Source organism: Ambystoma mexicanum, chromosome 4p, assembly GCF_040938575.1.
Source record: "Ambystoma mexicanum isolate Mex_15411 chromosome 4p, UKY_AmexF1_1, whole genome shotgun sequence".
Lineage (NCBI taxonomy): Eukaryota > Metazoa > Chordata > Amphibia > Caudata > Ambystomatidae > Ambystoma > Ambystoma mexicanum.
Window position 1 is genome coordinate 55,074,888 of NC_090927.1, and position 16,711 is coordinate 55,091,598.

General features: G+C 42.8%; 1 protein-coding gene across 3 annotated transcripts in view; it reads right to left on the reverse strand.

Moving 5' to 3' along the window:
• The window catches only part of LOC138452988 (NACHT, LRR and PYD domains-containing protein 3-like), a 415,916-nt gene that overhangs the window by 147,383 nt on the left and 251,822 nt on the right, over positions 1–16,711 (reverse strand). For all 3 annotated transcript variants that reach the window (XM_069605372.1, XM_069605373.1, XM_069605371.1), the window contains exons 5-6: positions 11,095–11,136; positions 4,295–5,996 (exon numbers count right to left, since the gene is read on the reverse strand). In XM_069605372.1, the coding sequence (XP_069461473.1) occupies positions 4,295–5,996; positions 11,095–11,136 (1,744 nt within the window). The remainder of the gene's footprint in view (positions 1–4,294; positions 5,997–11,094; positions 11,137–16,711) is intronic.

Sequence of the window (16,711 nt, forward strand, 5' to 3'; positions counted from 1 at the left end):
TCAAAAATGGGGTTGGAATAGGCACACTAACGTTGAAAAAGAGTGCCAAGCTTTTACTGCTGAATGCTACAAGTGTGGCTATACTGGACATTTTGCTAAAGTTTGCAGAAACATTAGAGGTAGAAGTAAAGTAGGACAGCAGTATGTCAACGTATCATAGAATGTTAACATTAAAGCATTGGAAGAGAGTAGAGGACCCAGCAAAGTATTTCACCACTCTCGATTTGTCCTCGGCGTACCGCCAGGTCAAGCTAGATGAAGAGTCTAAGCACCTGACATCTTTTGTCACCCCCCTGGGGGCATTCAGATATAAAAGAATGCTTTTTGGTTTGGCCTTAGCGGCGGCAGTATTTCGAAGACTCACAAGTCACCTTTTTGGTGGTCTTAAAGGTGTCTATTGCTTCCGGGACCACATTCTCATTTCAGCTATGACAGAGGATGCACATAATGCCAGCTTACCTGGTGTGCTACAGGTGATTCAGGAGAGAGGCCTCACATTGAAAATAGACAAATGTAAAATCAAGAGGAAGGAAGTGTAACGCTTACCTGGACTCCTCAGGAGTGTAATGCCTTCTCAGTCTGTGACCTGTACTTGGGCACTCTTTGGATTCCCTTTCTGTATAAACAATAATAACAACAATAGAACTGCTATAACATCTATTAACTGAGAAGGTACTGCATTAATGTATACTTCTGTAATCCTCCCTTCTCACCTGTGTTTATTTTTTGTGGAGCTTTCCATCCTGCTATCTACAGGGGCACGTTGAGATGAAGATACAAATGGAATTTGGAATGCTGAGGTACACTATAGTTTCTTGCCTTGACAATGTCTATACTTTTCCAGAATTAGTCTTTGGATTAAGTATCTTGGAGAATATACTTTATTGTCTTATGTCTTGAAATTATTCCTACGTTGGAGAGATCCTTCTTTCTAATTAATTGACTATTTCTTGGAAGTTCTTGGAATTCAGAAAAATCCTATGGCTGCGGATGACTGCGAAGTTACTCAGGATAAGGAAACGTTAAACAACCTAAGTTTGTCTATATGAGTAACTGTAACCTTCAGGAAGAGCGCGGAAACAACTGTGAGGTGAAATCTTGAAGAACTTCAGGTATGTTAAACTTATTTTAAAACTTCTTTTGTTATTTTCTATTCAGTTCGTTCGTTAGTTAAATACCTCGATTTGTCTGCAGGTTTTCAGAGAGCTGAGTAAAATACCTTCGGAAGATGCTGAGGCTGCGGATGAAACTTCTGACTGAAGACGCTGCGACTACGAGCAAAAACTGTTGCTGGAAGATGCTGCGGCTGTGAGAGAAACTTCTGACAGGAGCTGCTGCGGTAACGAGCGACCACTGCTGACTGAAGATACTGCTGCAGAGATAACTTCTGTTCGGTAAGTTTTTTCTATAAACTGTTGTATTCTGTTGTCTTTTTCTGTAAAGCTAATGTCTTTATATTTTCTCCTTAGACAGGTTCTTTGAGGAGAAACGCTGGTAGCGTTACCCGCTGTCAGCAGAGCAGACGCGAATCGTGTGTTACAGCAGAGGCTGGTCTTAAGTAGCTCCCTCTGCAATATGAATAGAACATGCTGCAAGGTACAAATGGATCTTGCAGCTGCAATGTTTAGAGTATAAAACCAATGTTAACACTATGCGAGTCTATGGAAACATATGCTGTGAATGGTGCAAATGCCATATATGGCAGGCTAACACCCACCTTTGACCCACTGACTGATGTAATGTTCCTTGCCTATCTCGAATGCCTGAATGGGAACTGTGCTCACTGACTGGGATCGTGACAGGAAGTTACATATTTGGGACATTTAATAAATGCTGAGGGAATTAAGCCATGGAAGGAATTAGTGAACACTATTATGAATATTCCAGAACCTTCCAACAAAGATCAGCTGTTGAGTTTTTTGGGTATGACAGAATATTATTCAAAATTCATATTCCATTACAGGGAAAAAACAAAATGCATGAGAGAGTTTATGAAAAAGTGTGTGAAATTCATATGGTCTGGAGAATGCAAGAACGAGTTTGAGCAGATAAAAATACACATAAACAGAGCTCCTACGTTGAGTATGTTTGACTGCAAGGCTAGAATTGTGATTTCAGTTGATGCTAGTAAGGTGGCTTTAGGGGGGAGTTTGTGAACAAATTCATGATGATGGAACAGTTCCCATTGCTTTTGCCTCTAGGATATGAAGAGGTGCAGAAATGAACTACTCAGCAATTGAGAGAGAGGCAGTGAGAGTCAAGTGGATTTTAGAACACTTCAAGAGTCTTATATGGGGTTTACCAATCATAATGAAGATGGGTCACAAGCCTTTAGTACATGTGTTGAACTCCAAGAGCCCACACTTGATATATCCAAGGATACGAAGGTGAATACTGAACATAATCCAATATAATGTAAGTGTAAGGTAAACTCCTAGAAAGTGAAACATGGTGGCAGAGTGTTGAGGATGTTGAACAGAAGCATCTCAGGTAAGCCATTCAGAGTGAGTGGAAAGAGATTGATCAGAGCACAAGGATGTACTCTCAAATAAGAGGTGAGATTTCAACTGATGTGTGTTTACAGGGGAACTCATATTAGTCCGCCTGTAGAATTAAGACAGAGAATAGACTTGGCATATGAAGGTCATGTGGGAAGAGGTCTCACAAAAAGGATAGTGAGAGAAAGCTATTGGTGGCCAGTTATGTGGAAAGAGATGGAAGAAGCTGTTAAAGATTGTTCAGCATGTGCTGTCAGCGACAAGGGAAAGAATGTGAGAAGAACACCTTTGCAACCAGTGGATATTCCTGATGCAGTGTGGTCTAAACTTGCAATTGATTCTACAGGACCATATGAAAACGTGGATATGCAAAAAGTGTACATCATTGTTTTATTGGATTAAACATATTAATGGGTAGAGTGGGGTATTGTTGAAGGTTCAGTTAGGGCAAGGAAGATAGAGACATTTTTAGAAGAAGTGTTTAATAGGGCAGGAGACCCATTGGGAATAGTGTCGGATAACGGAGTCCAATTTATGTCAACAGAGGTACAGTCATTCATGAAGGAGAGAGCTATTGAACTCAAAACCACATCATTATATCATCCCATGGCTAATGGACTTGTTGAGAGGATGAATGGCTTTGTTAAAAGCATCATTCAATTAGCCATTGCAAATGTCTTACCGTGTCTTACCGTAGAAGGACACTTTAAAAGAAGATCTCAACACCTACAGGATGACTCCACATTCAGTGACTGAAGAAGATCCATTTACAATGATGAGGGGAAGATCTGCATCTAATCAACTGAGACCTGCTTGGTTAAATTGAGTACTCACAAACATATTGATATTAGTAACGTTGTAAGAAGACTAAAGGAAAAGCAAGCAAGATACAAAGAATATTATGACACCAATAATAAAGTAGTAGAGAGCAAGATTAAAGATGGAGATTGGGTTTGTGTAAAAGATCCCAGAAGAACAATGAAAGGAGAGTAGAAATTTAGGCCCCTCAAAAAGTAATAGGTTCCTCAGGGAAGGCTGTGTTACTGGAAGATGGTAAAAGATGGTCGTGTGACGATGTTGTACGTGTGGAGAGGAACATTCAAATGGAGATGGAAGACTGTGTCAATGACTTGCAGGGGTCAGATGTAAAGGCACAGGAGACAGGAGTAAAGACCAAGGACTACTTGGAGGGAAATAGGATGTCAAGGAAAAACAGAAGAATAATTCAGAATTTCAGAAAATACTTTGTTTATTACTAGACCATATATTTGCAGCAGTTCTGTACATCCACATCATCCTGTTCCTGGATGTCAGGTGGAGAACCTATATCCTTTAAAAAAAAAAGTGATTTAATGTGATAGAGTATGGCTTATCAATAATAATAATGCTGTTAGAAAGCCTTGCTTCATACTGAGTATCTTGAATGCAACTTAGCAGTCTACTTTCAATGAAACCCACTCCCTTTTTGTACCTTCCTAACCCATCCCATTGTCTGCCTGTGGCGCTTTTTTTAGGACTCTGCATGCAGGTCTCATAATGTGCACTTGCAACTAGCCATTGGCGAAGGATAACTGGCTGCTGGTGAGTAAGAAATGGTGTGCTGTCCTGTGTTCCTGGGTTGAACTGAGGTGGCGAGTAACATTTTATGACTGGCTGGTAGCTTGCAGATGGACATTTTGACCTCTTGAAATTTTAACCCCTGCTTGCATGCGTTTAAAAAGCTCCAATTAAATACTTGAATAGAGAATACACAAATAAGTTACTTTTAAAAAGTCTGTTTTCAAATAAATGCTTACTTCAGAGTTGAACATTTCAGCAGCGATGGCTGGAGGGCCATGCTATCTTCTGCACGCATTTTGTAGGATGATATCCTAAATTCTTCAAGTTCAGGAAGGTTCTTCAAACAGAACAACAATATTCTGAAGTCCAGGGCTGACACCGGTCTTCCCAGAGCTGCACCGAGATGGAGGCACTTTAAATGGCCCAGCGCATGCTTCACAAACTCTTCATCATGTAAATCATATAAGCAGTGCAAGAGGCCCATTTGGTACGTGTTAATCTCGCCTGAGATCAGCTTGAGTTCCTCAGACATCCACTTCAGAAGATCAGACTTCACGTCATAAGAAACCTTCCACTTCAGGTTCTTCACCAGCTGGGTCTCTCTGTCTTTTTGGAAGATACCAAACATGAACCTAACAGTTAAGGCAAATTTACCACCTTGACTTTCACTATATGCTTCCAGCAAACTCGTCACCTCCTTTCGATGCTCCTCAGTTGGTTCTCTTCCTTCTTCTCCTGTGTGTACATAAAACAGTGCTGTCAGAAAATCCTGCACACTCACGTGAGTGAAGTCAAAGTACTCATGACACTCGATGAACCTTACAAAGATGTCATTGTTTAGAAATATGGACTGATTCTCTTTTACAGCTAACCCATACATGGGGAGGGATCGTGCTTCGAAGAATATTTTCCCATTACGTACTCCGTCTTTGGCTAAAGCACAAATCTTCTTTAGCATTTCCAGGGGCGGTGTGCCAACATGGTCCCTTACTAAAATCGAGACAAACGACATGTATGAAGCGGCTGTTGTTCTTGGAGCCAGTAAGAGGTTGTCCCGCCTTTCCATTTGCTGTTTTATGGATGTGCAGAGAGACCAACACACAAGAGGTACAAAGCACATGGTGAAAAGAACTTCATTTTCTTGTACAATGTTGAAGGCCTTTGTTGCTTCGTCTGTGTTTTGGAAGTAATTCTCAAAATATTGCTTTCGGCTGGCTCCAGAAAATCCAAGTATTTCTGCATAACGGGGATTACACAAAGTGTCATTGAGTTTGTTTAAAGCCATCGGCCTAGTTGTAAATATTACGGTTGACCCCGTGCAAAACCGTTTCTCTATCAAGTCTACCAGTACTTGCCCCATGGTCATCTCCTGTAAAGGAGCATATAGTGGACGATCTGCGAAAAAATCCAACTCGTCTGCGCCATCGACCACAAAGAGCACTCTGTCTGTGCAGGCAAGTATCTCGAGGACTGGCAAATCAAATCCAGGGAGTCCATGCAGAAGGAGATCTTCCAGGGATGGATTTTGAGAGAGCTGGTTGAGATCGCGGCAGTTGATGTAAAAAGCAAAATCAAACCTCCCCTGGAACAGTTCGCCGCAGGCCCACTCAAGCATGATCTTGTGTGTAAGCATGGTCTTACCAATCCCAGCAGGTCCCTGAATCACAATGGTTGTAGGAACATACCCATCCGACTCTGGGTCAAAGAATTCTTCAAGACTCTCATAGATAGATGCAGCCCGTTGGTCCATCATGGTCACATGTTTCTCTCCGTACCATGTTAACTCTTTCTCTCGCTGCTTCATGTCACGATGCTTCTTTATCATGAGCAGAGGTGCGTAGCGGTCCCTAAAATAAACGTATTCCCCAAAGCGACTATTTCGGTCTTCCATCAGACGGTACCTGGTTTTCAGGCGTTGCGTATATAGCCTGTTGTAATCTATATTAAGAGACATAGGGAATACAAGAAATACTGTGTTAATTAAAAATTCATCCTAAATTTGATTATTTACTTATGAACAAACAAAGAATTCTCTGCATCTGTTTTAGGAATTTGTGACACACGTTTAGTTCCGATCTAAAGCTGCAAAACATATTATGGTAAATGGGTTATGTACAGACCTAAAATAAACCCGGTTGTCTTCAGTTCTGACATTCAGGAGTATTACATTTCCATACTTTCATTTAGACTGAAAAATCTCACCTTTGATCCAGCAAAAATATTTTGTGACATGTCGTTAACACTAATGCTTAAATTCCATCTACCCTAACCTCACATTACCATAAATTTGAAAATAAACTGAAAACGAGGGATTATGCTAAACAGCAGCTTTTTCATACCTGTTTTCTCTCTCTACTTCTGCCCCACTATCGAATAGCATTCTTGTAGTGGCCTAGCATCTGGCTGGATATGTTTTGTGTTTGTGTGTAAGTGGAGTGGAGCTTGGAATGTGGTGAGGGGTCTGGAACCTAGGTGGCACCCAGGGTCCAGGGATGACGGTTATAGAAATAGAAAGCTAGCCAGAGGGAGTAGAAGCTGTATTCTTGCTCGCCTTACTTACCTTCCCCCTGTAACTGGAACAGATAAAGCAAGCTTACCTTTTATACATAACAACTCTTGAGTGGTTCCTGTGTCCTGCCTGATGGTTCATGTCAACCAAGATACATCCAGTCTTTTTTTAAATTACATTTTAAACAGGATTTACCTGCTCCTCTTAGCCCTCCCTCAGTCCATCCAAAAACAGAATCAGCCTCTTCTTTATAAAACAAGTATCAAATTTGAAGCAAAATAAATCACCCACTTCGAGTCCGAGGGAGGGGAAAACACAACACGTTGGCCCTGGGGAAATTTATCTCGTTTCTAAAAGGCTTCTAAAAAAGGTTCAGAAACAGTTTTTTAAACATGCAACATAATGAGTAAACGTTTACAGTGAAGAGGGGACTGTTGCAATATCTGCTCAAAGCTGCATGTTTCCCTTTAATGAAACATAAATACGTTTTGAAAACACATACACTAACCTAGAAGAGTGAGTGGAAGGAGGGGGCATTTTGAACCCCCCCCCCTTCCCTATTCCTACACTTCCTGGGTAGGCCCAGTCACGGCTACTTTGGGTTCAGGGCCCCGGCCCCGGAGCACTCGTGCGGGAACACCCCTAGGAACTGTGACCACCCTTGTAAAACCCCTTATAACAGTGTAAGACCAGAGGTGAATAAGACTCCATTTTGTAAGTTAACAACTCCATTTTGTAAGTTAACAACTCCATTTTGTAAAGACAAAACAGCCATGAAGTTTCAACGCAGGCCTGCAGCTCTCCCAGCCCGGCGCGCACAGCGAGCAAGTTCCTCCCCCCCACCTCCTCCCCTTTGCCGTCCCTGCAGTTGTTCGGTTCCCATGAGAAGACTGGCTGCGAGAATGCAACAAAACTCACACTGTATCTTCTGTCTTCCGTCTCACTTCATTGATCCAGATACAGCCCTGAGCAGGGGCCAGAGCAAAAGCTATCTGTCTCTATAAACCTGCCCCACAGACCCAGGCCATAAAGAACATAGTCCCCATACCCCTCAGAACAGAGTCAACAGTTAGAAAGGACCCCTGAGTCCGTTTGATCATTTGCGCTCTAATGTGGACAGAGCCAACGTGCCTTTTGCATGCAAGATCATATAAACCTAATGATGGGGCAATGTGTATGCTAGTGAACAATATGACATATATGTGTAACTAGAAGTTCTTATGTTAAGCTTAATAATGAACGTGTGATGTATATTAACATATGGTAGATAGATGCTCATAGAAATAGATTGCAACAACATAATGCATAACCAGTACAATATTGTACACGCCAGCACTAAACTACCTCATTTTCATGAGTTCAAATGTAAATACATGTACGATATTGTGTAAACATAATACAGCAGCTAATCACTCTCGACAAGCCAGAATCCCTGCTAAGGCTGCACACGCAAACCCCGAGCCATGAACTGCTTTTAATGAAAGATGAACATTGATTAAAGCACACGTTTTTATTTCTTGATGAGTTCTTTGTTTTCTTTTGATATGATGAGAGTGTTTAGCCAGACAGAAAATATAGTATACTTTAAAATAGTATGAACTGAATACAACATAGTAAGCCACGTGTAAAAGCCTGCATGTAAAATTGTGTTTTGAAGGCCCTGTTTCTTTGTGCAATAAGGAACCATACAACAAAGGGGTTTCGATTCCTCTCTACCCTTCATGGTGTCAAGATGGATTAGCAGAGATTTAATGATGTTTGCACATCTGATCACTAAACCCCCCACAATGAAATGTATGCCCATGATGATATGTGCCTCTTGTGACATAGTCGTTGCAACAATATATTTAGAATCCTCTTTGTAGTTGTCTGATGGACACCCCAGGCCATACAATGACCCAATGAGCTCTACCCCTTAGTCAGTATATCCTGAATTGTCTAAACAGGTCAAGCGCAGTGTTTAATAGATTAAGTTTAAATCTATGGATCTATGGCAGGTAATAAGTAACATGCCTTTGAACCATGTTTTCGTAAGTGTTTAAGACACAGGTCTTTGAGGTCACCGGACAAACAGATTATGGTAGTGAATGAATGGGAGTGTGTGGCCACAAGGGCAAATCTCAAATTCACAGCCGAAAGGGACATCCAATTACACAAGCCAGCCATCTTCAAGAATGTCTCGGTGCTGTGACCCTGTGGGGGAGGGCCCTTGGGTACTAAAAAGGGACCCGCTGAACTTTCAGGCTCTGAGCTTATCCCGTAATCCAGAAAGACAATGTTGGGCAATCCTCAAGAGTAATCTTGATTGGACACTTAGATATACCATCAGGGTTATGTTGTGGGAGTTGGGAGGTGGGGGGGGAGAAGGAGGGAGAAATAATGGGGGGGGAGAAAAGCTGTCATCGAACAACTTGGGACTTACGTTGCTCAGTACATGTTTTCGTGTTTTGGTGGCTGTTGAAAAATAATAAAATAAAGCTTGTTAAAAAAAAGAAAAAAAACTGCCATGTTTTCTTGTCTGTGGTCGTCCAGAGATCGACAATTTACGGACCTCACTTTAGAAAGAGCTGTACAAGTCTATCCGAATCCAAGACTCAACTCAGACAGACCATAACTCCTGCAGGCTCTTATGCTCCAGGCCGCATCCTTGAAGAGCCCAGTTAGTGGGCCACAAACTGCTGCACCGAGCAACGTCTGACAAATATATGCCTATGTGACATATTTAGGAATTTGTATCAAGGTGCATTAGGGCCCACCTTGAAGACATTTTAAGTACAATGGATCATGTGCTGGGTGAGTACATTCTTTGCTTTACTTTGGTGGCACCTATTTCTGACGACAATGGGTCTTCATCCAAAGAACAATCTGTCGACTTCATATGAATGGTATGAAAACAACTCCCTTTAATTAGGGCCCCAGTGGACTGGCACAGAATTAGGGATCAGGCTGAGAACAGTGTGCCCAGTGAAGTCCATGCGGGCAGCGCGAGACATCCAGACCCTGCTCACATCTGCCTCTCGCGGCCCGGTAGAAATGCCTGGAACCGCTCAAGAGACAGAGACATTCACCAGCCTGGGTGAAAGGGATATCCCTGGCAGTCAATGCAGTTATCCCAACAGGAATGCAGCCATGATGCTCTTCCAGTAATTAGACTTCCCAACACGTACATAAGAGTTCATTGATACACCTGGCAGGTCATATTCATTACTGCTGAAAACGCGGAGTAAATGGTGGTTTCAATTAGGGAATTGTGTCTGAGGAATTTCTCCAGACTATGAAAGACTGGACACTTCCATCAAGATGCACCTGCACTGTCAAGTGTTACAGATTCCAAAATCAAATCTAATCAATGGTTTGAAGGAAAGTGACTTTCCCTTAATCCCTATTTAATCACTCCGATAAGTATGGGTTAAACCATACTCTTATTTTAACAATGTGATGGGGTCCTCAAAGTTCTCTGCTGGCACACATAACCCCATGAAGTCCCCATGCAATAGTCTGCCTTCTGAAAGGCATGGGAGTTTGCCCTTCTGTCGATGATTGAGCAGTTCAGCATTATTGCAAATATCTTTTAACGGGTTAACAATGTCTGGAGTCCCACCTGCCTAGCACCAGAAAAAAAGACATAGAGGTTCGTAAAATGAGCACAACTGAGTTGGCTAATAATACATGTTGGATAGTAGCAACAAGGAATGTTTCACACAATAGAAAATGTTGCATGGCACTGGCCTAACCAAACCTAAAATTGAAAAAGATCAACCCAACAGCTTTAATCTTGGGTGCGTCGACCGATGACCGCCGTTCTTCACAAAACATCAGTTGGATGCGACATGTGGATGAACCACATCTGTCAAGCGTAGGCTAGGGAACGAGCATATCAACTGCTATAAACTGTCTCAGGAGGATGGCTCAGTGGCAACGCGCTCGCCTTGGAAGCAAGACGACAAGGAGCAACACAGGTTCGATCCCCGGCCTGCGCTTAGAAACCTCTGCGTATTAAGCGCGTTATAAATAACCTATCATATAATATCATACCATCAGACAGCGTGAAAATGAGAATAAGCCTTAGCGAGTGACGAATGAGGGTGCACCAGCTACTTATACGAGTTTCTCAGATCTGTGCAGCGAACCTCTTTTAGTGGAAGCACTGAGTTTTCTGCACCAACAAACAGCAAGGGGATGTCTGGCTTAGACGGTAAAGGGATGTCTGCCCCTCTTCGCTGACTCCTTCCACACATCTTTCCTAGCCTTCCTCCATTGCCAACTGCGGTCTGCAACCCACCTAGCTGCAGCACAATGCACTGGGCGTTGGCCTATTTTATGCGTCGCGCTTAAGCCCTGTGGTCTGCAGGCTTCAATCACAATTTTCACTCCCAATGAACACTTTCATATTTTGCTGATATGCTGGAAGACTACTTGCATATCAAAGTGAAGTCAAATTCTTGATGTTTCCAAAAGAGTGCTCCCTTCCTCTAGGAAGCTGTGGGGAACAAAGCACTTACATTCTTGAAAACAGTTTCAACATACCTTCAATTTTGACTTTCGACAGTTTTCGACCCGATTCCAATTCTGAAAAAAACATTAAGAAAAGATGAAAACTCATATTTCAACGTAAAATATCAAAACATATATGCAGTATCGTAGATTGTCATTTTAATACAAACAGGTCAAGACTGCAGAAATAGCTTTACAGTGCTAAAATATCTAGTCCCCTGTTTAAAACGACTTTGATTGTTTAAATTATAGCTGGGGACACATAAGTGTGTGACATTTCAGTGGTGTTCACCCTGGAGTTTCTAACGTATACGGACTGTTGATGAAGGCGGTTAATAGGGGAGTGGGGAGCGGGGGGGGCGGGCCTTGGGAAGCAGTGAAGGGAACCCCTAAATTTAAAAAAAAAACAATGAAGTAGTAGTATACTTTCCAAGTAATTACTTTGAAGTAATTACCGTTGTTGACATGACAAGGAACCATACTCAGGGTTAATTCTGTCCTTTCTCCTGCCGTTCAATGACATCACTCCCTGTAGTCAGCCTCATTGGCCAGATGACTTAACTGCAGAGTGGCATTCTTAATACACACTAACTTCAGGTGGCCCAGGAGGGTGTATGCTGACATACAGGTTAAATGACAAACTGAAATGCAGTATTTTGACAGTGTTGTTCTGACAGGATCATGTTCTGAGTAGAAGGGAGATAAAGGCTGAGAGAGAGAAGGTTGGTTTGGTTAGGGGTCCTCTGCTTGATTCTGGAGATTTCAAGAGGGGTGATCAAGGATGCCGGGTACCTACCCAAGCTTGAAAATGATTAGCCTAAGGGCAGTATCTGGAGAACACCCTCACCATCCGCCATTTGGTCCCTATCTTTTGGCACAGGACAGTCATGGAACCACTCCAGCCCTGCGTGTGCTGCCATGGTAAAACACCCTGACCGTTGAAAGCATACGCAGAAAGTTAGCAGCGTTCGACTGCATCGACCTGCACTCCCCTCACTGTGCCGGGCTGTAGCTAAAGTCATCCTTATTTTTTATTTGTTGCTGTTTTATTTATATTTGGTTTAGTCAAAACCTTTACAAAAAAGACATCTTACATAGTTGATACAATAGAATCACATAAAATACGAAAAGGTTTCATAAATACAAACAAGTCAAATTCAGTTTTTATATTAACAATATCCATAATTCACTTCTTAAAAGTTGATTTGACAAATTAACTTATTGCAGTTGTACATTAATTATAGCTAAAATGCAAGTGAGGGTTTTAATTAGTGCTTCATTTTTACCCCACATGAGACGTAACCAAAAAACATTTCTGGAAAACTCAGATTCTCCACGATGATCAAGCCCAAGGAATTGCTTCCATCATTACATTTTATGTACAGCGCGTACTTGTGGAACTACTGTACTGCTACTAATAGATCATAAGCATGTCTCTGGGGTCTAATGTTTTTAAAATTAGCCTGGGCGACGCATGTTTTGAGAGAATTAACAACCATTTCGGTGATATTGTTTGCATTGTCCTTACCATTTATGTTATTGGGATTCAGTACATTTGCTCTTTGGAGATGCTTCCTCAACAAATTCATAAATGAATTACAAGAACTGTTGTTCCATCTAAGCGTGAGCCCGGAACGTTCAACGCCTACAAATGCAATTGCAGGGCCCATTCTCTAGGACTGGAGATTTATTATGCAGTTTAAATTGCAGGATCATGGGGTTGCCCAGCCCTGGGTTTGAGATCTCAACACTCCCACATTTGGTTCTTCTAGACGCAGAAACATAAAAGTAATTGATCCTGGACTTTGCACTGCCCCTAGACCAAGTCTAAGTCAGAGTCTCTTTAGTATGTATGTATGTATGTATTAATGCTTGTATAGCGCCGGTAGCACAAGGGCATCAGGGCGCTTAAACAATACAACACAAAAGCTACTAAAATAGACAAAAGAATGTCATATACCAAGACTAGAACGACCCTGAACAGGCTTACAGACCGGTTCTTTATCTAAAAAGGTGTGTCTTCAGCCGTTTCCTAACTGCCAGGTGACTGACTTCTGACCTCAGAGATTCAGGGAGGCTGTTCCACAATTGTGGTGCCAGCACCACAATAGCTGCTTCCAGTTGCCATACATCCCATTCTGAAAACAATACATTCCATTCCCGCCCCCTAGAGTCTCTTGTGGGTCCCATTCAATGTAATTTACGATTACTATGGCTGTGGATGCAGCCCTCATTTTCCCGCTGCACTGGGCTCCCAAAGTCTATTGACCACATAGGTAGATGCACATTTCCTCTGCGGATTGCCCTGGGACTCTGACATTGCTGCGGATGCAGCTAGCGGCTACTTCCGATGTGGGACTTAGAATCCACAAGTCTGCGGAAACCGACCAGGAAACATGTAATTAAAACACAAACCAAATTCTCATGCTAACTCTATCCTGGCAAATGTCATTGAAGGTGTAAAACGACCCTTATAAAGAGTTACTTAAAGGGGCTGATTGTGGGAGTTGACGTCTTTGGCCTCGCGACTTGTTAAATCCACAATGTTCCAGTGTTGTGTGTGAAAGAAAAGATCGGAAGAACCACTACCCATCCTCCGTGGCTGAATAGAGTTGTGTTGTTTTCACACATAAACAGCGCCACACAAAATTAAGTAATTTCAATTTTGAATTTATCTTGTTCAATAAATATATCACAAGTCTCCTGAAGGAGAGCCCTTTTGTATGACACGTGTGTCGGCTCTTCTTGAGCCTCTTTCAAAATAGGGCATATTTTATGTAAGCATAAGTTCCATTCTTATAGTATTCTGTATTGGCAAACTGTTTTCCGTTTCTTGCATTCTCTGGGTTAGAATCCCAACTCAAAAGTTCAACTATTCGTCTCTGTTCGTCGGCTTATGGAACAAGATCAATTCAAAATTGAAACTACTTAATTTTGTGTGGCGCTGTTTATTTGTGAAAACAGCACAACTCTTATAAAGAGTTAGGCTAACCCACAACCACAAGGACACAAATAGAGGCCTCCCTGGATTGCAGCTAATCACATACCCTAACCCCTCCCACGAGACGGATACAAATTCTCACCAGCAGCCAAGGCTAGGTGGGGTATTACAGCCTGATATCAACCAAACAGCCAATGTGGTATAGGAGTTTGGAGAAGACGGTTGGAATAGGTTGGCAAGCATTACAAGGGTTGAAGAGGAGAGTTTGGAGAGGAGCTTCGAGTCCAGATGGGAAGAATGAGATGGTTGAAGGAAGTGAAATGGAGGTTGGTGAGAACAGGGAGGGGGTGGAGGAACATCAAGAGGTGGTTGGAAGAAGTGAGGAGAAAGAAGTTTGGTGATAGCAAGTAGTAGGTGGAAGAACAGAAGGAGGTGTTTGGGGACGTAGTGATACAGTTAGGCGAGTACAGCAGAAGGTGGTGGGAGAAAGTCAGGAGGATGGAATGGAACGCCACAGGAGGCAGAGCAAAAGCCCCAAGATAGGAAGAATCAGCAGGGCCAGTTGGCCCTAGGCAGGTGTTATTGGCGGGAGGAGGAACAAGGTTGAGCCAGAGGTCAGAGGAGGCGTAGCTAGAGCAAAGAGGTGGGGAGATCAGTATCTATAGCATGGAAGGTTAACATACCTCATCCAGAGACCTCCAGGAGGAGGCAGTAGGTTAAGCATTGAGTTCCAGGTATACTGTACAGAGAAGCTGCCATAACACCACAGACACGTGGAAGGGACCACAATGTGCGTTCAAGAATTTCAAAAAACAATGGGGAAAAGCATTATGGTTCAGAGGCCACTGACAGCCTGCACATGACAAATAAGTAGAAGAAAGATTGTGGGAAACCCACAAACCCGAGATTAAGACTGTGGGACAAAAGGTTTGGGAACTCCTTGAAACCTATCACGAAGTAAGGAGGTTGAGCGCTAACCAGTCAGTGAACCTGTGTTGTATGGCTGTGCAGATTATAGTTATTTTTGGTGTGAGCCAAATATACAAAATGTCGCGTCTGGACTATTTTGGCTTCCCACTTGGCTATGTGATAAGTCCTACAACAAAGTCCCTGAAATAGGAGTTTTTATCCCTAAATTCCAGAGGTTCCCTGTCCTCTTAGTTAGGGGTGGGGGAAAGCCCACCATACCACTGTTGGTATTCACTGGCAGAGGTTTCTGTCTCACTGAGCATCAGAAAAGGCCCTTCACGAGGTGGAATGCCTCTGTCCAAGACCTGGCCAGCTGACGGACAGATGACAGTACTAATCCAATAGTTGATATGTCTTAGTTACTTACCTGTAAATATTTCTCCAGCATTGATATCTTTCATAGATCCACATCCTTGAATATTCCCCATCGTCAGACTGGGAATCCTCGGTAAATGAAATAATATCAATTAATATATTAAACCTTTCCCTCGGGAAAGAAAAGGAAAGAAAGCTACACCCACAGGGCTCTATAGGGGCACTTGTGGAGTCCCCCCACCTCCTTTTGGTCCTTTTAGGCCCTAACCAACGAGGTGGCAGGGCTTAGGCTCCACCCCAGTCAGCCATCTTCAGATTTGATTTTGAACCGTGGAGGCTAGTAACCGATGACTGACTGGTGGAGGAGGGCAGGGGCGTGTGAATCTATGAAAGATACCAATGCTGGAGAAACACAGTTACAGGTAAGTAACTAAGACTTCTACAGCATTGTATCTTTCATTGATTCACATGCTTGAATAGAATGCCTAGCAGTCATAGACCTCATAACATGCTTGATAGCTGTAAAGGAGCACCGGAGGTGCGTGTCCTGTATCTATATTTATACGTATATCATGTAATAATACTTATAGTATGCCAAAATGAGGCTACCAGTAACATGTTATGGGAGGGGACAGTCAATCAATAATCAACAACAAGGAACCACAGGCTGCTCCTACCTTAAGCAAACAAATGCTGGAGTGCTGTTTGTCCCACCGCAGATTCATTCTTGCTGTCCTCTTCCAAGCAGTAGTGCCGGGCAAAAGTGTGGAGTGCTCCATGTGGGTGCCCTGCGGATGTCCTTTAAGGACACTCCCTCTTGAAAGGCTGTTGAAGTCGCCCTCGCTCTGGTTGCGGGCGCTGTGGGCGTGGCTGGCAATGGGTTGTTTCTGAGTTCATGACAGTGCGTGAAGCAGCTGGATACTCAACGTGCCAGAATTTGCTTGGATATGCATTTGCCTTTGGTCCGTCCCGCAAACGCGATGAGTTTCTAAACTCGTTGGTAAGTTCTAAGTAGTATTTAAGTGTTCTTGCCATGTCCAGTGAATGCCATGTCCAGTGAATGTAGTGTGCATTCAGCGGTGGTCTTGTGGTTGCCGAAGAATGTAGGTAGAACGATCCGTTCTGCCAGAATGGCTTCCGACACGATCTTAGGAATACATTTAGGGTGAGGCCGTAAAACAACCTTATCTCTGTGAAAATAGATAAAAGTAGGTTCAGCAGATAAAGCCTGCAACTCCCCGATGCGTCTGGCTGATGTGATGGCTACAAGGAAAGCTGTCTTCCATGACAAAGATTTTAAATCACACCTGTGTATGGGCTCGTATGGTACTCTCATTAATGCGGCTAATGCCCTGTTAAGGCTCCATGGTGTGGCGATTTTCCTTTGTTTGGGAAAACGATGTGTGAGTCCTTTGAGAAAAGTCC